Source organism: Trichomonas vaginalis, chromosome VI (assembly GCF_026262505.1).
Source record: "Trichomonas vaginalis G3 chromosome VI, whole genome shotgun sequence".
Classification (NCBI taxonomy): Eukaryota; Parabasalia; order Trichomonadida; family Trichomonadidae; genus Trichomonas; species Trichomonas vaginalis.
In genome coordinates this window covers 16,405,977-16,433,335 of record NC_067208.1, presented here as the reverse complement: position 1 = coordinate 16,433,335, position 27,359 = coordinate 16,405,977, and the positions used below count along the sequence as shown (strand labels likewise).

The 27,359-nt window shown below is 33.8% G+C and overlaps 17 protein-coding genes and 3 pseudogenes across 20 annotated transcripts, besides 2 other annotated features; 6 read left to right on the top strand and 14 right to left on the bottom strand.

The window, feature by feature from the left end:
• Positions 1–19,314: part of a mobile genetic element that runs on past the window's edge.
• TVAGG3_0876600 (uncharacterized protein) lies at positions 480–950 on the top strand (the record flags this gene model as incomplete). Its single annotated transcript, XM_051250261.1, has 1 exon — positions 480–950. The coding sequence occupies one exon, from the start codon at positions 480–482 to the stop codon at positions 948–950; it is 471 nt and encodes a 156-aa protein (XP_051085736.1).
• TVAGG3_0876590 (uncharacterized protein) lies at positions 979–1,544 on the top strand (the record flags this gene model as incomplete). The annotated part of the gene is made up of 1 exon (XM_051250260.1): positions 979–1,544. A coding segment is annotated over one exon (566 nt), but the record flags the coding sequence as incomplete, so codon positions are not given.
• Positions 1,579–2,214, top strand: TVAGG3_0876580 (uncharacterized protein; the record flags this gene model as incomplete). Its single annotated transcript, XM_051250259.1, has 1 exon — positions 1,579–2,214. The coding sequence occupies one exon, from the start codon at positions 1,579–1,581 to the stop codon at positions 2,212–2,214; it is 636 nt and encodes a 211-aa protein (XP_051085734.1).
• Positions 2,823–3,153, bottom strand: TVAGG3_0876570 (uncharacterized protein; the record flags this gene model as incomplete). Its single annotated transcript, XM_051250258.1, has 1 exon — positions 2,823–3,153. A coding segment is annotated over one exon (331 nt), but the record flags the coding sequence as incomplete, so codon positions are not given.
• On the top strand, positions 3,616–4,065 carry TVAGG3_0876560 (protein of unknown function, DUF4106 family; the record flags this gene model as incomplete). The annotated part of the gene is made up of 1 exon (XM_001284558.1): positions 3,616–4,065. One exon carries the CDS (start codon positions 3,616–3,618, stop codon positions 4,063–4,065), a length of 450 nt encoding a protein of 149 aa, XP_001284559.1.
• TVAGG3_0876550 (uncharacterized protein) lies at positions 4,082–4,543 on the bottom strand (the record flags this gene model as incomplete). The annotated part of the gene is made up of 1 exon (XM_001284557.1): positions 4,082–4,543. The coding sequence occupies one exon, from the start codon at positions 4,541–4,543 to the stop codon at positions 4,082–4,084; it is 462 nt and encodes a 153-aa protein (XP_001284558.1).
• TVAGG3_0876540 (organellar and viral DNA polymerase type B) lies at positions 5,795–6,067 on the bottom strand (the record flags this gene model as incomplete). The annotated part of the gene is made up of 1 exon (XM_001285456.2): positions 5,795–6,067. A coding segment is annotated over one exon (273 nt), but the record flags the coding sequence as incomplete, so codon positions are not given.
• TVAGG3_0876530 (organellar and viral DNA polymerase type B) lies at positions 6,749–7,069 on the bottom strand (the record flags this gene model as incomplete). Its single annotated transcript, XM_051250257.1, has 1 exon — positions 6,749–7,069. The coding sequence occupies one exon, from the start codon at positions 7,067–7,069 to the stop codon at positions 6,749–6,751; it is 321 nt and encodes a 106-aa protein (XP_051085732.1).
• On the bottom strand, positions 8,148–8,522 carry TVAGG3_0876520 (uncharacterized protein; the record flags this gene model as incomplete). The annotated part of the gene is made up of 1 exon (XM_051250256.1): positions 8,148–8,522. One exon carries the CDS (start codon positions 8,520–8,522, stop codon positions 8,148–8,150), a length of 375 nt encoding a protein of 124 aa, XP_051085731.1.
• On the bottom strand, positions 8,775–9,634 carry TVAGG3_0876510 (annotated as a pseudogene). Its single transcript has one exon. A coding segment is annotated over exon 1 (860 nt).
• On the bottom strand, positions 9,694–10,398 carry TVAGG3_0876500 (uncharacterized protein; the record flags this gene model as incomplete). The annotated part of the gene is made up of 1 exon (XM_051250255.1): positions 9,694–10,398. The coding sequence occupies one exon, from the start codon at positions 10,396–10,398 to the stop codon at positions 9,694–9,696; it is 705 nt and encodes a 234-aa protein (XP_051085730.1).
• TVAGG3_0876490 lies at positions 10,443–11,028 on the bottom strand (annotated as a pseudogene). The gene has a single exon. A coding segment is annotated over exon 1 (586 nt).
• On the bottom strand, positions 11,048–11,203 carry TVAGG3_0876480 (uncharacterized protein; the record flags this gene model as incomplete). The annotated part of the gene is made up of 1 exon (XM_001324581.2): positions 11,048–11,203. The coding sequence occupies one exon, from the start codon at positions 11,201–11,203 to the stop codon at positions 11,048–11,050; it is 156 nt and encodes a 51-aa protein (XP_001324616.2).
• TVAGG3_0876470 (uncharacterized protein) lies at positions 11,223–11,624 on the bottom strand (the record flags this gene model as incomplete). Its single annotated transcript, XM_051250254.1, has 1 exon — positions 11,223–11,624. One exon carries the CDS (start codon positions 11,622–11,624, stop codon positions 11,223–11,225), a length of 402 nt encoding a protein of 133 aa, XP_051085729.1.
• TVAGG3_0876460 lies at positions 11,642–12,290 on the top strand (annotated as a pseudogene). Its single transcript has one exon. A coding segment is annotated over exon 1 (649 nt).
• On the top strand, positions 14,162–14,725 carry TVAGG3_0876450 (uncharacterized protein; the record flags this gene model as incomplete). The annotated part of the gene is made up of 1 exon (XM_001321531.1): positions 14,162–14,725. One exon carries the CDS (start codon positions 14,162–14,164, stop codon positions 14,723–14,725), a length of 564 nt encoding a protein of 187 aa, XP_001321566.1.
• Positions 14,716–16,684: a mobile genetic element.
• TVAGG3_0876430 (serine threonine-protein phosphatase family) lies at positions 16,812–17,054 on the bottom strand (the record flags this gene model as incomplete). Its single annotated transcript, XM_051250253.1, has 1 exon — positions 16,812–17,054. The coding sequence occupies one exon, from the start codon at positions 17,052–17,054 to the stop codon at positions 16,812–16,814; it is 243 nt and encodes an 80-aa protein (XP_051085728.1).
• Positions 17,073–17,435, bottom strand: TVAGG3_0876420 (uncharacterized protein; the record flags this gene model as incomplete). The annotated part of the gene is made up of 1 exon (XM_051250252.1): positions 17,073–17,435. The coding sequence occupies one exon, from the start codon at positions 17,433–17,435 to the stop codon at positions 17,073–17,075; it is 363 nt and encodes a 120-aa protein (XP_051085727.1).
• A 1,384-nt stretch (positions 19,315–20,698) lies between the features above and the next one.
• On the bottom strand, positions 20,699–23,309 carry TVAGG3_0876400 (spectrin binding; the record flags this gene model as incomplete). The annotated part of the gene is made up of 1 exon (XM_001321534.2): positions 20,762–23,185. One exon carries the CDS (start codon positions 23,183–23,185, stop codon positions 20,762–20,764), a length of 2,424 nt encoding a protein of 807 aa, XP_001321569.1.
• Positions 23,310–23,503: 194 nt separating this feature from the next.
• TVAGG3_0876390 (protein kinase protein) lies at positions 23,504–27,109 on the bottom strand (the record flags this gene model as incomplete). The annotated part of the gene is made up of 1 exon (XM_001321535.1): positions 24,303–27,107. One exon carries the CDS (start codon positions 27,105–27,107, stop codon positions 24,303–24,305), a length of 2,805 nt encoding a protein of 934 aa, XP_001321570.1.
• Between the last annotated feature and the right edge of the window lie 250 nt (positions 27,110–27,359).

Genomic DNA, 27,359 nt, shown 5'->3' with positions numbered 1-27,359 from the left:
CGACATTAGTTGCTGTGGTGTTTCATATAATGTCATTGACAAGATATACGTTATGAAAGGAGGTGAAACGTTGAACTTAAAGTATAGTTTCCCAGACGTCATAAAAATATTTGACGACCACAACATTTCATTAAAATTTACTTGCTAAGTAAATGGCAGAAGACATAGTGGTTTATACTATTACGACTAAAAACCCTGAGTCATATAATTCTATAACAACAAACTTACAAAGTCCTCAAGGACGATATTGTAAACTGACCTTAAACACGATGACGACTAAAGCCTGTTTTGCTCTTTTGACACCAGAAGATTTTATTGTTGTGAATGGTAAAAAATACTTCTTTGAAGATACTTACTCAGATATACCACCAACAGGTTTTGTTGACTTATTTAATACTTTAAGGACGGATGTAACATGTGCTGCAACTAGAGCAGGTTTCATTATGTTTGGATGTCCGACTGAGTTTAGTATAAACGATATGAGCTATAATACAAAACTTATATCTGGTTTTTACTACCAACAGTTTCCTATAACAGGAAAAGGTGTCATACAAGGTCTATCTATTCCATTGACTTTAAGTACACCTATTTTATATATTGTTTCAAACTTAGGTTCAAAGTGCTATTCGAATGTCGACAGAAACTACTATGACCAAAAGATACTCATGCGTATAAACAACACTTTCTCTGCTGGTTTGCCTATTGTTCATTCGAATGCAGAGTTTTCAGCTTTAGTAAACTCAAACACTTTAGCAAACATAAACTTAACCTTAGTTGACGCAAACTTTGTTCCTGTAAAACTTTTATGTCCTATGTATTTGTCAATGACGGCAGAAAGTTTCGAATTGGAAGATGCAACTGGTGAAAGTATTGTACTACAAGAACAACTTCAACAACAAATAGCTCAAGAACAACAAATGCAACAAATGCAACAACAAAGTCAAGAATAAAAAAAATATTTTTTTTATTTTTATAAAAATGTACAGAATAGACGTTTCAGATTTTTATGACTTCCAAGCATTCAGAAATATGTGTCCATTTAGAGACTATAACAAAGCAGTCGAGAATTTGAAACGTTTAGTCATTTATGTTGACTCTGCCCCAGAATGTTATGTCATGAAAGAATGGGATGTTGTCTTTAACAAACCAAGAGCAACAATAGTTTCAGAACAAGAATGTAGACAGAAACTTAAGAAAATAAAAGTTGTACAAGTTGGTATGAAGATGTTAGATGCTTGGGATATCTTATTGTCAAAGTTAGAAGATTTTTCAGTTCGAGGTATAAAGTTCTATACACCTTCTCCAAACTTCTATTCTATCTTCACTGGATATAAATACGAACAAGTAGAATGGAAAGAAAATGTTATAGAAGCTTGGTTAGACCATGTCAAAGAAATTATATGCAATGGAAACGAAAGAGTCTATGAGTATATCTTATGTTGGTTTGCAAACATCTTACAACATCCAAGTGCTAAAAATGAAACTGCTCTCATTATAATTGGAAAACAAGGAACTGGTAAGAACACTTTCTTTACAGATATCTTATGCAAACTGTTAGAAGGTTATTCGAACCCGAATATGACAAACTTAGAAAACATCTGCGGTAAATTTAACTCTTCAATAGAGAATATGAAACTTATAGTATGTAACGAACTTCAAAGTATAGATACAACAAAGGTTTTAAACTCAGATGCTTTGAAGAGTCTTATAACAGACAAAGTTGGAGTTGTTGAAAGAAAATATAAAGACCAAAGAGTTTGTGAAAATGTTGCAAATTTCATCATGGTTTCAAACAATGTTGTTCCGATGAAGTTAGAAAGTTCTGACAGAAGATATGTAGTTGTCAGAACGTCAGATTCTCATATGCAAGATACAGAATATTTTGACGACTTAGCAGAAACTTTGACACCTAACTTTTACAACCACTTGTTCTCATATTTCATGACATTAGATATTTCAAAGTTCAATCCAAGACAAATTCCACATACCGAAGAAAGACAAACATTGTTAGAAGCAAACAAGAGTGTATATGAACTGTTCATAGATGAGACTAACTTTGAGTGTTTAGATGAAAGGTCATTGTACGATTCATATAAACAGTATTGTCAAGAGTATGGTTATATGGCAGCTTCTAAACGTACATTCTTGGCAAATGTCAAAAATCTTTTAGATGTTCAGAACGGCGTATATACAAAGAAAAATTTTTCTGAGTAAATTTAAAAAAAACATTTTTTTATCCGATAGAAAAGATGACGAAATATATTTCAGTAAACAAATATATGTCAGGACTTAAAGAAGAACTAGACCCATTCGCTTATTTGAATGTTTACTTCTACCATTTTGAAAAGTCTACATTTGACAAAGTTTGGAACATCGAACCGGTTAAGTTTGCTATTGTGACTAAAAATGGTGCGAAATTTGAAGACTTAGACATAGAAGGTTTGTTAGCAGTCAAAGAAAATTTTGACAGAAGGTTCTCAAACCTTAAAGAAGGCAAAGCATACAAACTTGTTATACCTTATGAACCAAAGAAAGCAGACGACTATGAATATTATGAGTCTAAGATAGTTGAAGTTCAAGGTAAATTAGGTAAAAAGATTTTAGAGTCTAAACCAGTGTTTGCTCCTAAAGAGGAAGAGAACATTGACATTGACCCAGAAATGTTCTAAAAATAAAATTTTATTTTTACATGTCAAATTTCTTTTTCTCTGGAACTGGTTCAGGTTCTTTCTTCTCTTCTACTTTCTTCTCTTCTTCTACTTTCTTCTTCTTTTCTCTCTTCTTCTTCTTTTCTGGTGGAGTTATGTCAAATTTCTCAGAACCATATTTATGTAAAAGTTCTTTGTCCTTTAATAGCTCTTCTATTCTGTTTTCTATTTCATCTTCAAGAACAGCGCATGTGTCTTCTTTGCATTCTAAGAACTTTTGTTGGACTTCATCTTTCCAATCGGCGTCATCTCTGTCAACAAGTCTGTCATTGACAAACTTAAAGACTTCTCTGCTTAATGTTTTATGGTTCTTGTCATATTCCCAGAAACAGAACTTTAGAACAAATTCACCTTTCTTGTTTACACTATGTAAGATTTTATGGTCGACAGATGTTTTGCTGTCGAAAAGCTTGTCTCGAATATAGATAGCGAAATCGCTAGACATTTTCTAAAAGATAAAAATTTTAATTTTTCTAAAAATATGTTAGAAAAAAAGTTTGCTGACATTGACAAGAAATTTGAGAATGTTTTGAAGAAGAACAAGAGAAAGTTAGAAAATGCTCAGATAAAACCTATACATGACAAGTTCTTATTTGCTCAGAATGGTATAACAGGTCTAATTGCACCACCTGGGTCGGGTAAGACTTTCACTTATCTTAAAATGGCTGCACAACAACAAGAACTAGATGAGAAGAACCCATTTTATGAGTTAGTTGTCATTTGTAGTACTTCTGGTCAATTTGACCAAACCGTAAATTCGTTCAAAGATATTATAAAAAAGTCTAAGTTAGTATGTATAAAAGACTCTGAGTTGTTGGATTGGATAAAGAAGTACCAAAGAAGAGTTTTGAAGTACAATGCTATAAATGAGTATATAAATTCTAAGTTTAAAGACCCAAATGAGGAAATGCAGAGAATATTAGAGAAGAAACACTTCAGAAACAAACAGAAAGAGATAGAATACATTTCGAAGAAATTGCAATCTTACGATTGGAAGACTTACCCTCACAGATGTCTTCTTATCTTAGATGACTTTGCTTCTCATCCTTTGTTAAAGAACAGAGAACAAGATATGTGTCGAATTCTTAAGAAGCTCAGACACTTTAACATCTCAGTTGTCATTTGTGTACAGACAGCAAAGAGTTTAAGTAAGGATGTTAAAAGAATACTTACTGACATTATACTTTTCCCTGGATTGTCCGAAGACGATTTCATGGAACTTATGAAAGAGTCCATGGCAGGTAAGTTTGACAGACATGAACTATGGGAGAAGTACAAAGTCATACAAGACCCTCATACTTCTTTCAGAATTCACATCTACGCGAACAAAGTTCAAATTGTAAAAAGTCAAGCTTGAAAAATAAATGGTTCATTTACTCTGCTTGTTTGAAGTTGTCAAAATACTCTGTTATTTTTTCTTTCAGTAGCGGTAAGTCTTCTTTGAATGTAAGAATTGTACAACCTTTAATATCATAGTGTGTTTGAGGTAACGTATCTTGAACTATTTGTTTCACATCTTCATTTGGGGTCATTGAAATCGGTAAGTTTTCGCGATAGAACCAATTTCTGTCAGATTTGTAAATCTTAGCAAGGTCGTAAAAGCTTTTGTTGTTTCTTCTGACTAAATGCAACATAACCATATCTTTATCTTCTTCATTTTCCATCTCTTCAGTATAAATCATATACTTATAGTTCTTTTCCTTTCCTTTTGGTACCGAACGTGGTATTCTTTTCTGAATGCTTTTGTCTTCTTTCATCATATCTTCTCTCTGCTTTGTACAAAGTTCGTCAAGTAGCATAAGTATGTAGATTGCATAACGAGGTGAAGCCCACATTGCTATTGAACTAACTAGGAACTTATGAACATATATACCTTTTAGATGTAATGGTAAGTTTTGTCTGTCTTGGTACATCTTTTTAAGTTCTACATGTTCAAACTCACTGAGGAGTTCATGAGTGCTATTTAATTCAAACCAGTCTTGTGGTTTCTTAGTATCTGGAGCAAAACATGCTGTCAAAATACTTTGCATTTGGTACATGTCGTCTTTGACCGAACGAATGAGACGTAACTGTTTGTTAAACTGAACCCACTCATATTCTTCATTTATAGCTTCATGAACGATAGCAGTTGTTGTGTTCTCTGTTGTTGTCATATCTGTCTTTACATACAAAATAAAAAAATAAATAAAAATAAAACTAACTTTATTTTTTTTAAGTTTGGTCATCCTTCACTGTATGACAAATATACTATATTTTACTTAAAAATATGCAAGCGGCTCATAGCTCAGTGGTATGGGCTACCTCGTTACAGGCGTCGAAGACCTCGGTTCAAATCCCGATTCGCGCAAGTTTTTTCCTTTTATGCAGTGAAATTTCATGTACATAGGTTACTTTGGTGTTAGACCCTAGTGAAGAAAATAGAACGATATAAGTTTACATTTGTAAGGTTACTTTGGTGTTAGACCCTAGTGAAGAAAATAGAACTATATAAGTTTACATTTGTAAGGTTGGACGATAAAATTTACTGACTGACGTCGGACATTGTCTTGAAAAAGTAAAAGACTTGTCTTGAAAAAGTAAAAGACTTGTCTTGAAAAAGTAAAAGACTTGTCTTGAAAAAGTAAAAGACTTGTCTTGAAAAAGTAAAAGACTTGTCTTGAAAAAGTAAAAGACTTGTCTTGAAAAAGTAAAGACTTGTCTTGAAAAAGTAAAAGACTTGTCTTGAAAAAGTAAAAGACTTGTCTTGAAAAAGTACGGGATCGTCTGAAATCAAGACCACTGTTCTCAAATTTGAGAACTTGACACCAAAAAATTTCTTGAAAAAGTCAAAGACTTGTCTTGAAAAAGTAAAAGACTTGTCTTGAAAAAGTAAAAGACTTGTCTTGAAAAAGTAAAAGACTTGTCTTGAAAAAGTAAAAGACTTGTCTTGAAAAAGTAAAAGACTTGTCTTGAAAAAGTAAAAGACTTGTCTTGAAACAATGACCGACATAGACCCAGCAGATGAGGCAATCTACCTTATAGAGATAAATGAGCTAGTTAGGAACTACCTGAGCCATCTTTGGTGTCAAGCTTGAAAAATAAACGCTTTACATGTATTTTTCAGCAACTTCGTCAAATAATTTTATAGCTTTATCTATCTCATCTACTTCAAACGTTTCCCTACCTTTCGTGGGAGCACCATACATTTTCTCAAACTTTTCAAGTAGTTCTGTTTCTGCAGCTCTCATATCGTTAACGAACACAACCTTAACTCTATTGACTGTAGAGTCATATCTTTGAGTTATATTATATGTTCTTCCTATCTTATATCTCTTTGTATTGAAGTCCTTCGGTTTCTGAACGATGTAAAGTAAGCCTTCACTGCAACGTTCTGAGTCGAATAAACCATATGTTATGAAATTATATCCAACAACTGGGTCTAACCATAACAAAACTATTGGTATAAGACTTTTGTCGATGAGATATGCTGTAGTTCCATGAAATCTTACCGATATCATGAGCTTAGGATTTCTTGTCAAAATTTTCTGAGTAGAAGCAATTCTAACCCAGTCGTGTGGTTTCTTTCCAGATGGAGATATAATGTCTGACAAAGAATATTTGTTGTATTTCTTTGAGTATCTTACGTTTAAATCACCAATTCTAACCATTTTGGTGTCATTGTCTATCTTTCTAACTGTTTCAAACTCAATGTTTAACATTTCTGTTCTTACATACAAAATAAAAAATATTTTTTTTAAAAAAAACTAACTTTATTTTTCTATCTTGTATCTTAAGGAAATTCACTGTTTTCATACGGAATCTCTATCCTCGGTTTTTCGAGGGTAGCAATCTTATGAGGAAATTCATGAAATTTGGTCATTTTTCAGCAAAAATAATGTTTATGTTAGAATGTTAGATCTAACATGTTTTCTAACATGTTTTCTAACATGGTCTAAAACATACAAAACTCATGAAATTTCATACGGAATTCAGCAAAAATAATGTTTATGTTAGAATGTTAGATCTAACATGTTTTCTAACATGTTTTCTAACATAACTATTTACAAGCGTTTTACATGGTATATGTTGCGATGGTTCATGACTCTAAACAATTTCGTAGCTTCTATTTCTTCTGTCAGTATGTCAAAAGTTTTAACTATGCCGAAGGTTTCTTTATATTTCTTCTTGACGTCAGATAGAAGGAAATCGTCAGCTGTTGGATAGTTTTTGTTCAGAAATGTCAACATGTCCATTTTATCTTCTGCTGGTTTCTCTGCTTCTTTCTTTAAATCTGCATAGTCGTTTCGCATACGTTCTATCTCTTTGACGGAGTAGTTATATTTCCTCATTGCTGCTTTACATTTAGAACATTGCGGGTTCATTTTTGCGTTATATTCTGAAACCTTACCTGCTAGTATGACTAAGGCGTCAATGGTTTTCTTTAACTCAAACATAGCGGGTCTTATTTGTTCGTTCCATACTTTGCCTCTTCTATCTTTATCTCTTATCTGCCATACACATTCAGCAACTAACGAAACAAAGTTGTCGTAGGTCTTAAACTCCCCAGATTTATATATGTCAGAGATGTTCTTATATACCATATCGCAGTCTTTGTCCATGACTTTGTGGTTGCAATGAAATCCTAGAAACTCATAGTTTACCTTTCGTATGAACTTCTTTATTTCTACTGAGTCAGTTGCTTTGACTTCTATTTCGTCGAATTCAGGAATAGTAAGCTTTTGTTGTTGGATTTCAGGAAGTTTAGGTAGATGGTCAATAATATCCTGCATTTCATAAAGATACTGTTCATTTGTTTCATCTTTCGCACTACAGTCTAAATCTCCTTGGAGAAGTTCTTGCTTTATCTTCTGGATTTTTGTTTCAAAAGTATATGAAGAAGGAATGAAGCTTTTCATCTCTACTAACATTGAAGTTGGGTTCATAACTAAAGAGTTTGGTGCTGTTGTTGCTAACATGTTCTTACAATAAAAATAAAAAATATTTTTTTTAAAAAACTAACTTTATTTTTTATGTTTTTTGTGAAAGTGTCAAAATTCATGAATTTCGAGAGTTTTCTACGATGTTAGAAAACGTGTTAGAAAACATGTTAGATCTAACATTCTAACATAAACATTATTTTTGGGTCTTTTACGCTCATTACGAAGAAGTCTTGACAAAACATTTACGAAGAAGTCTTGACAAAACATTTACGAAGAAGTCTTGACAAAACATTTACGAAGAAGTTTCGACAAAACATATACGAAGAAATTCATGAAAATTCAAGAGGGTAGAAAAGAGGGTAGAAGACAGGTTAGATCTAACCTTCTACCCTAAATTATATTTTTGCCGAATTCTGTATAAAACTCATGAGTTTTCTACGATGTTAGAAAACATGTTAGAAAACATGTTAGATCTAACATTCTAACATAAACATTATTTTTGTCGAAAAAAATGGTTCATTTACTCACAATATTTTTGTACAAAACGACCCCAAACTTTTAACTTCTTTTCTGCAGCTTCTAATGAAATTTTAGCGAGTTCATATTCTCTAAATTCTCTCTTTAAATCTTCTTGTTCCCATTGGTCTAGTTCGTATGGCGAGTCTCTATAACCAGAACATATCTCACGTTCATGTTCTATTTGTTTTTCATGCATTTTTCTAACTTCTTGTTCGAACAAAGGTTTAGCATTCTCTACTGTATCTTCGAATTCTTCTTCATCTAACTTCTCATGAACTTTCTTGTCTATGGAGTCCATAATTTTTCCAACTGCTATACAATATTTTGGAGAAGCCCACATTGCTATATAGTTTACAAGTCTTGGGTCTACATACATTCCTCTAACCTGTTTGATTTCATCAGGAATTCCTGCATGAACTGTGTATAAAAAGCAACCCGCTGTTTTCCGCGGGTTGGTATATTCTTCACAAAATGCTTGTTTTGAGGTCGAGCCACTTTTGGCTCCACCTCTTTTTTCAACCAAAAACTCATTTTTGTCGAATTCAGCACAAAATTCATGAAAATTCAAGAGGGTAGAAAACAGGTTAGAAAACAGGTTAGATCTAACCTTCTACCCTAAAAGTATTTTTCAATACTTTTTCAGCACTTCTCCGTAGTTATATATGAAAGACAATTCGAGATAAAAGTCGTAGTACAATGGAACAATATGTTGCACACCATTTGTTGTGAACCAAACTTGAAAGTCAGAGAAACTGTTACTAGGTGGTTCGTAGAATTTAGAGGTAAGGTCATAAAAGTCCTTACCAATACAAAGAAAACTATTGTTGCTTGAACTGAAACTTGCATGACACATGACATTTTGAGGGTCAAACACGTTTCTATAAACTGTCAAATCTGTTGGTGGGCGTATAAACCAGAACGGACCGTCAGGTGGTAATGGTTCGTTCTGGTTTAGTAACCGAAGAAATTGTGCCCAAGAACGTTTGTCTACTTGCCAAAATAAAACTGTGTATCTCTTGGAGGGTTATTTTCAATCCTTTGAAATGAAACTGTGGAGTTCATCTTGTCATATTCTAGTTTCAGATAGTATGTTCCATTTAGTAAAGAATCGTATTTTTCTTGAAATTCCCAGTAGTATTTGTTTATTTGAGTTTGAAAGTCATTTAGAGTCTTCTCAAGACTTTCGTCTGAACGAATTGTAAAGATTCTCATTTCGTCAAATTTGTCTATTAGACCATCATGACCTCTATATTGACCGTGAAAATATACTGCAAACATAAACGCGTTAGTTCTATTTGAAAACAAAACTCTTCTAAATCCTATTGCCTTTGCATCTGAAGGACTTTGAAGCCAACGAATTGGATAGTCAAACCTGTAAGATCCAGATGAAATTTCTTCATCTGATATAGTCCTACCAGCGTTTGTAAAGATATAGTCTAACGGTTTTGTATCTGCTACTTTTGTTCTTTGTTTTTCAACCTGAAACATTTAATATATGTAAAAATATACTGTTTTAAAAGTAAACGTTTTTACTTCATATTTCTCATCTAACAAACATGTTGTCTGACTGCTTGAGGGTTAGGTTGGTACCATTCGAACTTGACACTTGTAATTCCTTCAATTGCATTCAAAATATCTGAGTCGGAGTCAACCATTTGTTCTCTCTTTGTAGTCTTGAAAGCGTCAAGAAGTTGTGCGGCTGTTGTGACATTGCCATGTGCATAGTATATATGACCATCTAAATCTGTTACGGTTAGTCTGAGATTGTATCCTTTCTTATTTCCGTCTTGAATTGCAGCAAGTACTCCCATGAAGCCTTCTTTGTTCTTTCCTTCGTCAAAGTTTACTGTAAAGTCTCCACCTTGTCCAATTTTACTTCTAACTTCACGATACTTCTCATATGCATATCTTGTTCTTTCCATGGGAGCATGTGCGTCTTCACCTTTTCCTTTTTTCCTCCTCAAAGGATGCAATTGTTCGTCATGTTTCCAGTAGAACCTGGCAAAGCCGTCGTGTCCTTCAACTTGAGGCTCACTAACATCGAAAGGCATGTCCATAAGACGTTCTTCTTCTAACCTCTCTAGTCTGTTTGGATAATTTGCGCGTGCTGTTTCCAAGTCCATTTCATAGCGAAGACCAGACAATTTGTCATAGACTTTTATGGGTCTTCCCTTCCTATATTTAAACTTCTTTGAAACTTTCCAACCATATCTTTCTAACTCTGCTTTTATTCTAGCAGATTTTCTATCCATTCTATATGGGGCATTTCTATAAAAATAAAAAAATATTTTTTTCTTTACTTTACATAACCGCCTGCTGCCATAAGTCTTTGACGCCAACCCATACCAGCTAATGAAGGTTGACTTGGTTTAGTTTGGAAACTAACCTTTGGTTTTGGTTTATCTTCAGTTTTTGGCTCACCTTCTTCTATCGGTTTTTCGTCACTTTTTGGTTCACCTGACTTTACTTCACTTGCAGGTATGGTTGTGTCGTCAACATCTTCATAAATATCATATGCCATTTGTTTTTGTTTTCCTTTCAACTTTTTGTGTTTGTTGTAAAGTTTAGAATATTTTGACTCTAAGTCAATGAGATGTTCTATAATGAACTGTTGGTCAGTGAAGAATACCTTCCCATCTGTTGTCTCGAAAGCTCCTTCAGACTTCAATATTTTATTTGTGAGAGTCTGTTTCTTTTTTGAGATACTTGCCGTTCCATTTCTATGAAAAGTGACTTTGTAGTTAGGGTTTTGTATTTCCAGACCTGGCACTTTCTATTATTGAATTTTTCTCTTCATCTGTAAGTTCTTTGACAGGTTTTGACAATGGTTCTGAACTTTTTGTTTGTGGTGTCAAATCTACCGTTTCAACTTCTTCGGTCATTTCATCTCAGTAAAAAATTTTAGTTTGGTTTGTTTTCAACTGGTTGTTTAGGTTTTTTAAGTCGGTCTAAAACTTCCTGAGGTATAGGAAGAACTTGACAAACACGTGGTGGTGTAACTGCTGGAAGTCGACAAATCCATCTTGAACCCATTTGTCTCAATGCTGTATTGTTCATTTCATCTCAGTAAAAAAATTTACATTCCCCACGTTTGAGGTGGTTGCGGTTGGTTGTTGTTTACCCATTGTTGTGCATGGTTATATCCTCTGTTAAAGAATCTTTCACCTTGGTCCATATAGTGTCCTGCTTGGTTATAGTAGTCATTTGCTTTGTTATAGTAGTTTCCTGCTTCTCTTCCTACATTGTCCATCCATCCTTGAACTTTTCCTCTTGTTTCAGGATTTGGAATAAGATTTGTTGCATCTCGTGCTACATCCCAACCTTTCTGTACAGTTTGTATAATAGGTTGTGCTTTCTCTTTAAGTATACCTAATGTACTCAAAATCTTCCTTCCAATTCCAAATACACCTCTGGCTATTGTTCCCACTGCGGGCAAAAATCTGGATGCAACTCCTGCTAATGCGCCAAATAAACCCATTTCTTATGGGTTAAAAAATGACGAATCCAAACAAGGACCCCTATGTTTCTAAGGCAACAAAGAAAGCACTCATGGTAAAAATCTTTAGTTCAACACCAAATGCTTGGTTTATGGATATCTTGGAAAACATTCCGAGGTATAGAGAAGATGGACCTCCATACTGGCTAATATTTGTCGGTCAAAACACAAGATACTGTGAAGCCATACCATTATGGTCCAAAAATATTTTAGATGTGAAACTGCTTTGACAATATTCGTTGACAAATACCATCCAACAAAACTGACATCTGACTGTGAAAGTTCTTTCAAATCAGATGATGTAAAAAACTATCTGCGTTCAAAAAATGTAAACCAATATTTCATTGTCGACAAAATTCTGCTCTTGGTGTCATTGACAGCTGTATAAAAAATCTTAAGAGACTTAAACCAACCACAAGGTGGTGAGGTAGATGAAATGTCATATGACGACAAATATAGACACTTCTCCATGGCAAAGATGAGACAAGTTTTAAAATATTTACAATAACCGTAAACAAAAAGGTTTGGGAAACCACTCCCCGAAGAAATGAAAAACAACCCTGACTTAGAGAAAGACTATATATTTAATAGTTTAGTTAAGAGGGATAGACAAGAAAGAATGCCAGGCTTCAAACTTAAGAAAGGTGACAAAGTAAAAATAGAAATACCTAAACGCGACCCATATGAAAATATATTGACTATGACAACAATGGGAACTCGACAGGTACTCGCATTCGTGTTCGTAAAAATAGAAGAAAGTATACAAGAGAATATTATGAAGTTTTAGGCAAACATGGCAAAATGTACAGACTGCAAGCAGAAGATAAAACTACTATTGTCAGACCTCGTTTCAAACTTGTTAAGGTTCAAGGTGGTATACTTTCAAAGACAGTTCCTAAAATATAAGAAACTCCTGACGAATATGCTAAAGAAGTTGAAAATGACGACTAAGCATTTCTATACCATGCGTAAACTGTCATGTAAGGTGGCATGTAGTCTTTACTTTGTCCCGTTGTTTGCGTATATCCTGAAACGTTATGTGTATGGTTTCCATCTCCCTGAGTGTCACTCCAGTAACAATTTATAGCAAACTTAACGTTGTCTTTAACATCATATCCTTTACCTTTTGTCATTCCTGACCAATCCCAATATCTATGCTTATGCCAACCTGCTTGAGATGTACTTAAATCTATGTAGTGACTGTGCGCAGGTAAATTTGCACCTGAAATCGTTTTACTTCCACCTGTTTCCTTTGAAGAGTTTGCACAATACAAAAACCTGTCGACTATTTGAGTCCAAGTTCCAAAACCAAGTACTACTTCTGGTTTGGTAGAGTTCATTGACGTGTAAATAGAACCTATAGGATATAGTGTTTGAAGTATTTCTGTCTTTAACGTTTGAAGCTCTGTTTTGTCAGCTTTTTTATATAACTTTTCTTCAAGTTCATTTACGTCAGAGATGCTATGTCTATGATATTTTTGTGGGTATGTTCCTTCTGTCCATGTGAAAATATACTCTTTTGTTGCATCTACATATCCTTTTATCCATGTCGAGTCTGCTTTTGTATTCCTTAACTCTGTAACACCTTTCTCAAGCTCTTTCAACTGTTGTCCATCTTCCATTAAACCTCTGGTATGACTTGAAACCGTTTGTGCCAACATATCTACAGTTTCTTTGTCGGCTTTAAGGTCTAAACACCCTGAAACCCATCCTGTATCAGCTTTCGTTTTTAAAATCTTCGATGTCCGTTCATTATACCATTCAACCCTTTCTTTAATTTCATTGTCTTTTTCATCCACATATTCCTTATCTGCCTTCTTCACTAACGCACTAGCCACACGTGCTAACTCATCGTCAACATATGTTTTATCTGCTTTATTTTCAACGTCATCTTTTGTTGCATATGTTGCATCTGCTCTGTCATGTTCTTCTTGAACTTTTTCAATGACATATTCTTTGTCAGCTTTGTTGTCAACATCTGCTTTCAAAAGAAGTTCAGATATAGGTTTCTCGTTTAAAGTTCCTTTTGTTGGATTTATACAGACAGTATGGTTCTTATTGTCTTGAAACAGAAACTCATCTGTCATTGGGTTTAATGTCAGTTTTAAGTTTCCTTCTTTCAATGACTCAGATATCTTAGAATAGTTTGAAAAGTTTGTTGTGTTCTTATTTAGAGCTTGCATAATGAGTTGTCGGTTGTGTTGTATTTCTCTCATAGACGCTGTTTCATTTGACATTTTTATTCTAGATAAAATATGCTTCCAATAGAAAAAGAAAATTCAAGAGTTGCTACAACTAAACCATTAGATGAACTTTTTACTAATGTCGGTCAAAAGTTTGAGACAGAGACCGTAAAGCATGAAGGCTATCGTTTTGACTACCCATTAAGATGGTTAAGAGACCCATCTGTCACAAAAGCTATTGGCTTTCGTAGAATGAAGTTTGTGTCTGTAGAAGATAAAAGTTTTCCATTTATTGTAAGGTTTCATATAGATTATATATCTGAAGGGAAACGAAAAATGTGGGAAGAAATTGAGCTAATACAAGTTGACCTTTCATCTTCTCTACAGACTGCGTTAAAAAATATAGAAGATAAAATAAATTCATGTTATGCAAAATATGCTGATGAATATGCAAATACCGAGAGCACACTTTATGTGAGAATTGTATATGACAAACAAAATTCACAAGTGTCATTTCAAATCTACGAAGACAATCCAAAGAAAGACGAACAAATATATACAGAATTCACTGCAATGTCATGGTATTATTTGCAAAGAATGTTAAATCAGAAAGTCAAACTTCCTTTAGCAAATATTTACAGTCGATATGCAAGAGATGAACCATATTTATTTAAAGATGTTTTCGACCCAGCTGCTATTATTGTTCATGCTTCATTTTCTGGCGCTCAAAACTCTTTCTTATGCTTGGCAAATGACTTTTACGAAAAACCTACAAAGTTATACGAACCACCAAGTGGAAGTATTTCAGACTTTCAAGTATGGTTTACTACAGATGGAAGAAAAAGAATAATTCCATTATACCATGCGTTTTACTTAGAACTTAGTTTCATGAGTATATAAGAATTTCCGAAAAAGTGACACCCAAAAAGTGACACCTTCAATAGGGAGTAACACTTAAAAAGTGACAATTTAAAATTCACAATAAATAAAAATAATAAATTTTTTAGTCTATTAAATTATTCTTTTCTTTGAAATCATCTAAAAATTCTTCGAAATGTTCTAAAATATAATCTGGAGAATTATAACAAAATTCATTAATTTCTAACATATACGTATCTAACAATTCATTTGGAATTTCAAACGATCTTAAATATGTAATTGAATTTTGTATCTTCTCATTTATTTGAGAAAGTTTTTCTTCAGCATTTTCCAATAAAAATCTTAATGGATTCAAATTGGCTTCTTGATTCTGAACAAAATTTAATACTTGGTATAAACGTGATTGAACTTCTCTTTTCAATTTTGTTTTATAATCTGTCAATCGAGGCTCGCGAATTCTAATTGAAGGAATAAAACCTATTTGAAGTAAATTGTTTTTAATACGATAAAAGTAATTGGGTGCAACTTCTTCTAAAAGATTTTTGACAAAAACATCAATTCTTTGATTTTTAACGCAGCCAAAATCGTGATATTTTATCTTTTTAAATAAAGATTCAGAAACGTTATTCACAACGGTTAATTCATTTGGTCTGGCAGCGGCTATCCACATCATAGCCAACAATTCCTTATACAAAATTCAAAAACTTGGGTGCAATCAGAACTGATTGCACCCAAGTTTTTGAACTTTCTTGAGGGAATTAAAGGGTGAGAGATTTATAGTCTATCTATATATCTCACCCTCTAATTCCTCCCTGACAGCGGGAAATTTTGTCTGAATGTTAAACTATTCAGACAAAGTTTCCCACTGTTTGCGAAGGAATTGTTGGCTATGATGTACTGATTCATGATCAGTACATCATAGCCAACAATTCCTTATATAAAGTTCAAAAACTTGGGTGCAATCAGAACTGATTGCACCAAGTTTTTGAACTTTCTTGAGGGAATGGAAGAGTAAGAGGTATACATTATGAATATATACCTCTTACCCTTCCATTCCCTCTCTGACAGCGGGAAACTTTGTCTGAATGTTAAACTATTCAGACAAAGTTTCCCGCTGTCAGCGAAAGAATTGTTCCATCTGGTGCATAGAGTGTGAATCTATGCACCAAATGGAGCAAGTCCCTCGCGAAATTGCCAAAAACTTGCGTCGCATTTCAAAGATTGCGACCCAAATTTTGGCGATTTCTAGTAGAGATGGAGTATTTTGAGTCACTGACCTATATGCAGTGGCTCAAAGGGCTCCATCTCTACTTTGAAGCAAGGAAACTTTCCTCGAAATTTTGATAATTTGAAGAAAGTTTTCAAGCAATTAACAAAGGATTACTCGCTATGAGGTAAAAATTCTAGATTTTCACCTCATAGCGAGAGCTTCCCTTTCATTGCTTGAAAACTTTCCCAGCTTCAAAATTGGGGAAAGGGCTGTAAAGTCGACTCCGATACCAGCAGGTACCAGAGTATTTAAAAGAGAAGCCCTCGTACGAGTTTCTATGAAGACCTTCTCATTCAAGAAGATCTTAATAGAAAATCGTACGAGGGCATTGGAAACTCGCGTCTGGTACATGTTGGTACCAGAGTGTTTGAGATTTGAAGACTCTGGTACTAACATGTACCAGAATTTATGATGAATTTAAGATGGACCATTATAAAATGGTAGCGGTTTGTTTCAAAAAATTTTAGATGAGATTTGCATAGATATAGATTATATGATTTATACATATGAAAAATAATATATAAAAATATAATTTTGAGATAATTATGTAAATAATATTTTAAATATTTGAATTTGAGGTATAATTTTATAGTAAAATATATTATAAAGAGTATTTATATAAATATTGTAAAATAATATAAGTAATAAAAATTGAGACCCCCTCCCTGTTTTTGATGTTTTGTCACTTTTTCGGTAATTCTTATTGTTTCAGTATTTCAGACTTTCAAGTATGGTTTACTACAGATGGAAGAAAAAGAATAATTCCATTATACCATGCGTTTTACTTAGAACTTAGTTTCATATACAACTACTATCGAACGGTAAAAATATAATTTTTTAATACGGTTGAGGTGTTGGATTTGGTTGCCAACTAGACTGTGGTGCAGGTTCAGGCTGTTGTATAACAGGAGCTTGTTCTTCTGGTTCAGGGTCTTTAGGTATAATACCAACGAACTGACCTACTCTTTTACCAATATTTTTGACTCCGTTCCAAATTCCTCTTCCTACGGTTTTTATTCCATTCCATATACCTCTTCCAACATTTCGAAAGAAGTTTCCTATCTTACTGAAGAAACCCATTTTACTATATGTAAAAATCTAATGTCCGCCTAGTCTCTTACGTTTCCTGTTGAGTTCCATAGCATTCTTTAACTGGAGCTCATACATTCTGTTTCTCCTCTGGTAGAAAACATATTCTGGGTCAACTCCTGTGTTCGCGTCATCTGCATAGAGTTGTTTATATCCCACTTCAGGGTTTGTATAAAACTCTTTCCATCTCATATTTGCATACCATGGTGGCAAACCTAACGCAGCGTCATTTGACATGGCAGTTTGCATTTGTACATCTGTTGGCACTTGACCATAGTTTGCCATTGCAGTTTGTATTCTAACTTCATTTGGAATATTCTCTGGGTTTGGTTGTCCAGGTTGCTGTGCATTCGCTAAGTTCTGTGCGTCCATTTAATATTAGATAAAAATATCTCTTACGAGTACATATGCTGAACATTTACTGGCATTGGTTCATCTTCATATTCTCTATATCTTTCTGCCACGTCAAATAAGTAAATGACACAATGGAAAAAACCTAAAACAAGTAGTCCTATTTCAAACCACATTTACTTACTAGTAAAATTTCTTTGTTGAGATTTCTTCGTAAAGACTTTGTTAAGACTTCTTCATCGTAATGAGTGTAAATGACCCAAAAATATATTTTATGTTAGAATGTTAGATCTAACCTCTTTTCTAACCTCTTTTCTAACATGGTCTAAAACATACAAAATTCATGAAATTTCATACGGAATTCAATAAAAATATATTTTATGTTAGAATGTTAGATCTAACATGTTTTCTAACATGTTTTCTAACATGGTCTAAAACATACAAAACTCATGAAATTTCATACGGAATTCAATAAAAATATATTTTATGTTAGAATGTTAGATCTAACCTCTTTTCTAACATGTTTTCTAACATCGTAGAAAACTCATGATTTCATCGTAAATGTTTTGTCAAGACTTCTTCGTAAAGACTTTGTTGAGATTTCTTCGTAAAGTTCTTCATCGTAAAGACTTTGTAAAGTCTTTCTCATGAACTTTCTTGTCAATGTTTTGTTGAGACTTTGTAAAGTTCTTCATCGTAAAGACTTTGTAAAGAAAGTTCATGAAAATTCATGAGGTTAGAAAAGAGGTTAGAAAAGAGGTTAGATCTAACATTCTAACATAAACATTATTTTTGTCTGATTTTACGAAGAAGTCTTGACAAAACATTTACGATGAAGAAGTCTTGACAAAACATTTACGATGAAGAAGTCTTGACAAAGTCTTTACGAAGAAGTCTTGACAAAACATTTACGATGAAATCATGAGTTTTCTACGATGTTAGAAAACATGTTAGAAAAGAGGTTAGATCTAACATTCTAACATAAAATATATTTTTGTCTGATTTTACGAAGAAGTCTTGACAAAACATTTACGATGAAGAAGTCTTGACAAAACATTTACGATGAAGAAGTCTTGACAAAGTCTTTACGAAGAAGTCTTGACAAAACATTTACGATGAAATCATGAGTTTTCTACGATGTTAGAAAAGAGGTTAGAAAAGAGGTTAGATCTAACATTCTAACATAAACATTATTTTTGTCTGATTTTACGAAGAAGTCTTGACAAAACATTTACGAAGAAGAAGTCTTGACAAAACATTTACGATGAAATCATGAGTTTTCTACGATGTTAGAAAACATGTTAGAAAACGTGTTAGATCTAACATTCTAACATAAACATTATTTTTGGGTCATTTACGCTCTTTACGAAGAAGTCTTGACAAAACATTTACGATGAAATCATGAGTTTTCTACGATGTTAGAAAACGTGTTAGAAAACATGTTAGATCTAACATTCTAACATAAAATATATTTTTGGGTCTTTTACGCTCATTACGAAGAAGTCTTGACAAAACATTTACGATGAAGAAGTCTTGACAAAACATTTACGAAGAAGTCTTGACAAAACATTTACGATGAAATCATGAGTTTTCTACGATGTTAGAAAACGTGTTAGAAAACATGTTAGATCTAACATTCTAACATAAAATATATTTTTGGGTCTTTTACGCTCATTACGAAGAAGTCTTGACAAAACATTTACGAAGAAGTCTTGACAAAAAAGTCAACGGCTGGTCGGCTGGGGTTCGGTCCTCCTCTTGGGTCTTGGGAAAAATTTCTTATGGGCTGGAAGCCCTCCGAATAAAAACTTCATTTATACTAAACATCTTCAGGGCTAGAAGGCACGAAGTGCCTGGAAGCCCCACTCCCTTTTTTTTTTTTTTTTTTTTTTTTTTTTTTTTTTTTTTTTTTTTTTTTTTTTTTTTTTTTTTTTTTTTTTTTTTTTTTTTTTTTTTTTTTTTTTTTTTTTTTTTTTTTTTTTTTTTTTTTTTTTTTTTTTTTTTTTTTTTTTTTTTTTTTTTTTTTTTTTTTTTTTTTATATCTTAAATTTATGGTAATGGTATCACTTTTCAAGATTTGCTTCAGCTGAAATTATTGTAAAACTATTATTACTTTTTAAAAAGTGAATTGAACTTGATATTCTATTTATAAGACATTATACTTAATAAATATATCGCAATTGAAAGGATATGCACATAAATATGAACTAAATTCCATGTACAAATGTCTACAATTTTCAATATACTTCTCGAATTCGAAAGGTTTCTTATTTACTGATGATACAATACTTGAATCTGATGCTATCATTTCTTTATTATCCTTAATAAAGCAATCATTTACTTTGACATTAATATTATAGAATAATTTATAACAGATATTTGATGTAAAAATCGAGGTTTTGATGTTTAATGTTCCTACATGATTATACATCAGGGCATAGTTATTATTATATTGGTAATTCTGTATGAATTGGCATAAATTAATCTCAAATATTGTCCCATAAGTCCACATGAACGCTTGTCCTGGACTCGAATTATTATATGCATTGCAGAAGCTTAAATTTACTGAATTTTTCGATCCAGGTTTAATAACACAAAAAACATTATATTCAGCATAATTATTCGAATCATTCACATATTTAATTTCGATATTTCCATAATAATGGTGGAAAGAAGAGTCAATTTTCGCATAAATTTGAATTATCGAGCAATCATTCATGATGTTTCTATATCCTAATGTATCTGCTAGAATAGTATTAAGATAGGCCCCATCATCCTCTGTGGAGCAATTAAAACAACAAATTTTAAGGTGAATACTCTCGCCCAAATGTTGATAAACGCATCCACCCTTCGAAGTAGAACTACATTTCGAAAAACCACATGAGTTTACTAAAACTTTTGAATTACTTACAGAAATAGCTCCATTTTGTTTTAATCCTTGACCAATGAGAATTTTCGGTAATCTTATGTGGAATTGTATCATTTTCAAAATACTTATTCCAAGTATCAAAGCTATTTTGAAGTCTAATAACCAAAATAAATGTATTTCATTGAACATGTCACTTTTTCATTGATGCTCAAATGATTTAAATGCCTTTCAATCGAGATTTTGAGGCAACTTTATTATGTAACTGAGAATATGTTAACAGTATTTTGATATATAAATTTGTTTTTACTATCTTGTTAAACTAAGAAAGTTCAGAATATTGTTTAATTTAGTGAAATTCATACATAGGAAGATAAAAGTTCATTTCTGATAAAAATCGATTAAAAATGCATTGATTTGAATTATAAATTCATATTTAAAACACAAAAAATAATAAGATAAAAAATATAAATTAAAATTATTATATTCTGCAGCATCCTCCCTGTGGTTGTCCAGGTGGCCTTGTTGACATCTGGTCATCTGTTGACTTATCAATGCTCGATGGCGATGTCGGAGTCTCAGGAGCGAGTTTTGATGGTTCTGTTGTTTTGTGAGGAGTTGAAACAGGGTTTGGCCTCTTTTGTTGTTTGTTTTGAGGTGATTGATTTCCTTTTGGTTTCGTTCCTGACTTATTTGCGGAATTATTTGGAGATTTAGCTCCGGACTGCGGAGTTTTTCCTTTTGACTTGGGGGTTTTGTTTCCTGTTTGTTTTGGTTTGCTTTTTATTGGTGTTTGGTCGATTTCTTGTTCGTCGATATCAACTTCCGAATCTTCCATTTCTTCTGATGAAGAATTCGGTATTGTATCGATACTCTGGTCCCTTGACTTCTGTAATCTTCGTTGGTGCTTGCCTTCAATCGCTTCTTTTACAGTCAAAATTCCATTTGAGATATTCATGTTCAAATCCGGGAGTTTTGATATAATATCGATGATTTCCTTCCTCTCAAGCATCGCAGCAATGTGGATTGCTGTGTTATTTGACTTGTCTTGTTTATTTATATCCAATCCGTGGACAATTAGCAAAGTATCGACCATCTGTTGTGTCTGTGCGTTCCATGGTGCAGCAACGAGATGCATTAATGGGGTTTTATTGAATTCTGTGTCAGTAGAATTTACATCTATTTCATCTCTGCTCAAAAGGTACTCAAAAATTGATAAACATGGTCTATCTATAGCGTACATCAAAGCAGTAAGCCCATTACTGTCTTTCTGGTTGATGTCGAAACTAGGATATTCGGCCAAAGCCGAAAAAACATCGGAATTCGAGGATTTGGCAGCACAAAAGTAAGGTATTTCCTTAAACTTGTTCTCAGCGAATATGTTTATATCACTGGAACTCAGCAAAGCCTCAACACTGTCCCTTGAACTTGATCTTGCAGCATAATGCAACGGAGTATTGCCATCTCTGTCGACAGCGTTAACGTCAATGCCTTCTTGAGCAATAAGGTATCGAATAAAGTCGCCTTTTCCTGATGAAGCGGCACAATGTAAAGGTGTCATTCCGGAATTTGACTTTAAAGAGATAGATGAAGGGGAATGCTCAAGGAATAACTTTGCTACTTCAATGTTCCCGCGAGATGCGTACTCGTGGAGTGGAGAATACCCGTCTTTATTCACAATTGAAACATCGATATTCGGTAATGAGAATAAATACTCGGCAATGCTTGGATCATTGACTACATGTAATAGAGTATAGCCTGATGAGTTCGTTGAGTTAACATCTGTATTCAATTGTTCAAATAAATGTTGGAAGAAAATTAAATTTGTAGATTTTGCAGCGTTGAAGACAGGAGTAAGCTTATCGTTAAGTTTATCGTTGAGTTCTGAATCGAGAAATACCAGTAATGAAGTCAAATCGCAGTTTTTGATCAATTCTGTCAAAATTCCATTGGCAGTAACAGGTTTTATGATCAAATTGAGTGGGAATGTCTGGAGTAGCCACATAAAATGCGATGGTCGGAACGATTTGGCCGCTGCTCCGAGTGCCCCATCGAATTTTGCGTTACTCTGCTGCAATATGTGTATTATTTCGTGATTTCCACCATATATGGCTAAATGTACGATAGGTTGTGGCGAAGGAATGTCTAACGCTTGTTTAATTACAAGAAATTTGAAACAATTTACGCTTCCAAATATAGCTGCAGCTCCAATAGGAGTCAAACCATGTACAGGAACTAATTCGAATTCAGTTGATTTCAATGGTGCGGCCATATCGAATGTTTTTCTCTGAGTTATTTCTTTGAGTCGCTCAACATCATCAAATTTGATTGCATTTTCAATCGAATTCGTATGTTGACCTGAGATTAATAGTTCCTCGACCTTTGGAACTTTTTCGACAAAGTTTTCCAGTGTAACATGCGTATTGAATAAATCTTTCTCAGAACTGAGCTCATTAAGAGCCATTTTAACTGTCTCTTGGTCGTATTTATACAATTCTGGAAGAAATGTTATTAAAAGAGTACGACGAACAGGTTTATCATACTTTGGAGTGTGAAATTCTGCAATTATGTCTTCTATTTGGCAAAAACCGAGTAAGAAGAGATGTCTGTATAGCAAAAACATGATTTTCTCGTTTTCATTAAAAATTTTTAGAAATTTTTCTCGGAAATTTAGTTCTGGAGTCAGTTTATCGATAAGTTCTTTAATAAATATAGCGTATTGTTTGAGTTTTCCTGGATATGAACGTATGATTTTTGATAATTGACTTAATAATTCGTAAACATCTTTTTCTGTTTGCAAAAAACTTGAATTGATGACTTCTGCAGCAGAACTAACAGGATCATTATCTGCTGCTTCAAATAAAAGCTTTTGGAAGTTAGCCCACTCAGAAATACTGTGGGTCATCAAAAACTTACAACAACAGAAAAAAATAATTCAGATTTTTTTGAAATCTTTCAGAATTATTGTTATATTGAATACACTGAATAGTTTGACTTATACTTTTTGATGACTCGGTTATAAATGTAATCAGAGTTATCAAAAAGTCATAAGTGAACAACTCTAATTAGATAGATTGTCCACAAATCGAATTATCATTGTAATCAGTTAGAACTCTCCTGGAAAAATCTGACAAAGTAACCTTATCAATGAATAAGAACTTTCTGGAGATGGCAAAAGCCAAATAAAAAGAGATCTTTGTATAGTAAAAACATGATTTTCTCGTTTTCATTAAAAATTTTTAGAAATTTTTCTCGGAAATTAAGTTCTGGAGTCAGTTTATCGCCCGAGACCCGAAATTTTTTGAAAGAATCTCCGGTTCTGGCGAAAAATCACCGGTCCGACAAGCTTAGACAAATATATGACTATGAAAAAGTTAAACGAATTGTCCGATATCTTGATAGAAAATCCAAATCCAATTTATAGGAAAAACCCCTTGGCACTGGAAAAAACAGTTGGCACGCAGTTTTATGGGAAATTAATAATATAAATATGATGTATATATAATATATATGTAGAATATATCAAGAGATTATTTGAAAGCTTTTCGCTTACGTTTCAAAATCGATTTTTTTGTTGTAAAAAATCTGACAAAAAATTTTCGTATTTCCAGCTGAGTATCATTTTTATGGAATCTAAAATTAAATATATAATATGAATACCATAACTATATGAATACATAACTTTTTTTGCCCTAATTCTGGCTCTTTTGTGCTTACCAACTGCTTTTTCTTGCCGCCAACCATTTTTTTCTGGACACTCTAATTCATATGATTTTTTTTGTAGAATTAATAAATGATAGACAAATTCATCAACCAATTAAATTGAGTTCATTCGAAGACATCATTAGCATTAGATTGGGTTCTTTAATACTTTTTTATATAATTTCATCTCTCGGTTAATTCGACATCGAAATAGAACATTTTGAAGTGAAAATCGGCATCGACACAAATATTATTTTTTATTTTCTGAATATAAAACTTTTTGTTGATTAATAAAAACAACATAAAAACCGAAGCTTTAGTTATCTAGTGATAGCAGAATGGATGACATCTGCATAAGGTTTCAATTTTTGATGTTGGAAGAACTGTGGCACTTTCATTACAAGTTCTGTCTTCTTCATTTCGTTCAGAGTGTTAATAGAAGTTGTCAATCCGCACAAAGCAGACAATGCAACATCACTGTTTGGTCCATTAACTGATACATTGGAAACAATCCAGTTAATTGATCCTTGGCATTCTTCTACTAATCCTCTTCTGATTGCTGTGTCGATTGTGTGGATTGCCAGTCTAATAGCGTTCTTCTTCTTCTGCAAAACAGCAACTTCTATGTATTTCTGCATCAGTTGCATTGTCTTGCAATGATTGATGAATGAGTTGTACTCCAAAAGCTTGATGATGATGCATGATGATGGATCGAATAAGTCGACACGACCTGTCTCTATCATTCCAACAATGAAATCGATGAAATCCTTAAGATTTGCAAGATGTCGACGCATTGAAGGATGAAGCAACAAAATCATAACTAAATGAAGTTTTTGGTCAATGCGTAATTCACCAAACAAAAGTACTTGGAACTGTGGCTTGAATGCATCGACATTCTCTGGTTTAGCGGCATCTGCAACAAGAACTGAGAAAGCAGATTTGTTGTCAGGAGCAATCTGAAGAAGACGAGAAACCATTGATGAACTTGTTGGTGAAATTCTGTCTAATAATAAATATGACAAAACTTCGGATTCGTATCCACCAATAAGATGCTGTTCTAATATATCACGAGGAACAATCAAATCCTTGTTGAAGAACTCACAGATTGTGTTGTATCCTGTTTTAACAACTTCTGAATTGTCTGAGTTCAAAGAGTAAATAAATATAGGACAAACCGATGACATCCTCGCTTCTCTGAATGTTTGGTTTGATGCCAATGTCTGGACAATTAATGAAAGATACTCAGGAATGGCTGTGGACTGCATGAATGCTGCTGATGCTAAAATGAGGAAATTAGCACCTGGCCATGGATCTTCAAGACGATCGAAGAGATGACAGAGTTCTTGGACAATGCGGAGTACTTTCCTTGGTGCAACAGAGATAAGAGGTGTAAGAAGTTTGATGTAATCCTTGTTAAAGAACTCTGGAGCGTTCTTGACAATGACATATAACAAGGCACATGTGTTTTGAACAATTACTTCCTCTGTTCTCTTGAAAGGAAGGTTTGGAGGAATGGAAGATTCAAGAAATGCATGTAAACAAGCGGCATTTCGCATCGCGACATAACGAATTTCTTGTAAAACCCTGGCAACGATTTCTTTTGAAGCACTGACTGATAAACCGTTGACCAATGGGTTGAAAAAGCGGGTTATGTCACCTTGAATGCATTGTTCGCGCCATCTCTTGACGGCATCCAAATACTGGGTATGTGATGGGTTATATAAAATACTGAAGAGCTGTTTGTCGTTCTCAGGATTGGAATTTTGAGGGCCAGAAAGTGGAGATGCCGATGGAAGAGTTCCCTGTATGTTAAATACGGCCAAGGAGCCGGAAGCAATGAGAGAACCTGGCTGTGGTAATGGAGAACTGTCGTTGATGGGAGGAGGAGAGAGAGGAGGTGGAGATACAGATGGAGATTGAGGTAATGCGAAGTTTATTGTCTCCGGAGGTTTGTAAGGTGGTTGAGATGATTGTGGGGGTTCGGCTGGCTTCTCGTAAACTGGTAAATTCTCTGGAACTGGAATTGCATCGGTAGAAGCTGAAGCTTCGTTGAAAGGAAGTAAAGGAATAATCGGTACATCAGGGTCGCGTGGTATTTCTTGAGGATTGTAGACTGTTTGCGGTATATTATATGAATCTTGATATTGTTGCTGATTTCTTGCAGATGCAAACATTTTGAGTGGCGGCTGGCGATTTCCTTTGTTTGCCTCGCGCCACGATTCATCTGCTTGGAGGTCTTTAAGGAAGATATCGACGGCATCAAGATCTGTGCCTTCGAAAACAACTTTCTTTGCATCAAGAACCTTGCATATTTGATTAAATGAAGGTCTCTTGTTAGGATCGAAGTCCCAGCAACGTTGAATCAAAGATCTAAGTTTTGTCGGAGTTTTGATGGGTAACATTGGCCTTTCGTTTCTTTGGCAGACAGCAATCATAATCTGCTGTCCATTGTAACCTTTAAATGGAGTAGATTCTGTAAGAAGCTCCCATAATAAAACGGCATATGCGTAAACATCGACTTTATTAGAATAAGTGTTCGAAAGGAATAATTCTGGCGCCATCCAATGAGGTGTACCGATTTGTTGTGTCATAAGCTGTTGTTCTGAACTGGCAAATCTTGAAATTCCGAAATCGCAGATAATTGGATATAATCTATCATCTAAAAGTACGTTCATTGACTTTAAATCTCTATTGATAATGCCTATTCTATGTAAAGCGGCGAGAGCGTGAGCGCATCCGATCATAATAATTGTTTTATTAGTTGGAGTAAGTGTTGGTGATTGAGGGCGATGTCTGAGTGCTTGGAAGACAGATCCGTTGCTAATGTATTCCATTGCGATTGAATATGGCGGAGAAGAAGTCCATCCGTAAAATGGAAGTAAAAACATGCTGTCGCATCTTGCGAGAATTTCAACTTCGCGAATGAACTCAAGTAAATCTCTGTCTTCTAATTTTGTTGCAATTAATTGCTTTAAAGCACACCGTTTGCCTGTCGGAGTATGATTACAAATATAAACTTTGCCGAAAGCTCCTTCACCTGCAACACCAACTTTCTCGAAGTCATCTACGTTTACAAGGAACGTAGCCAGCTCTGGGCTGACGAGATGAAGGATATCCTCTGACATCTTTCTAAATTTTTCAGAAGTTTATATAATCGGAGAAAAAATTGAAAGCATTACATGTGATTATTTTTTTGATTTTTTACACTTTGAATTTGACTCGTTTGAGTATTTCTATTTTTGCCAAGAATAGGATAAACTCGTGAATGTAATTAGGAATTTAGCTTTTTTCTGAATTGAAAGGTAAGGAAACTCTGAAGATTTATCTTTTTTCTTTATCATCAAGGAAAATCAAAGCTTTTGAAATACCTATCACTT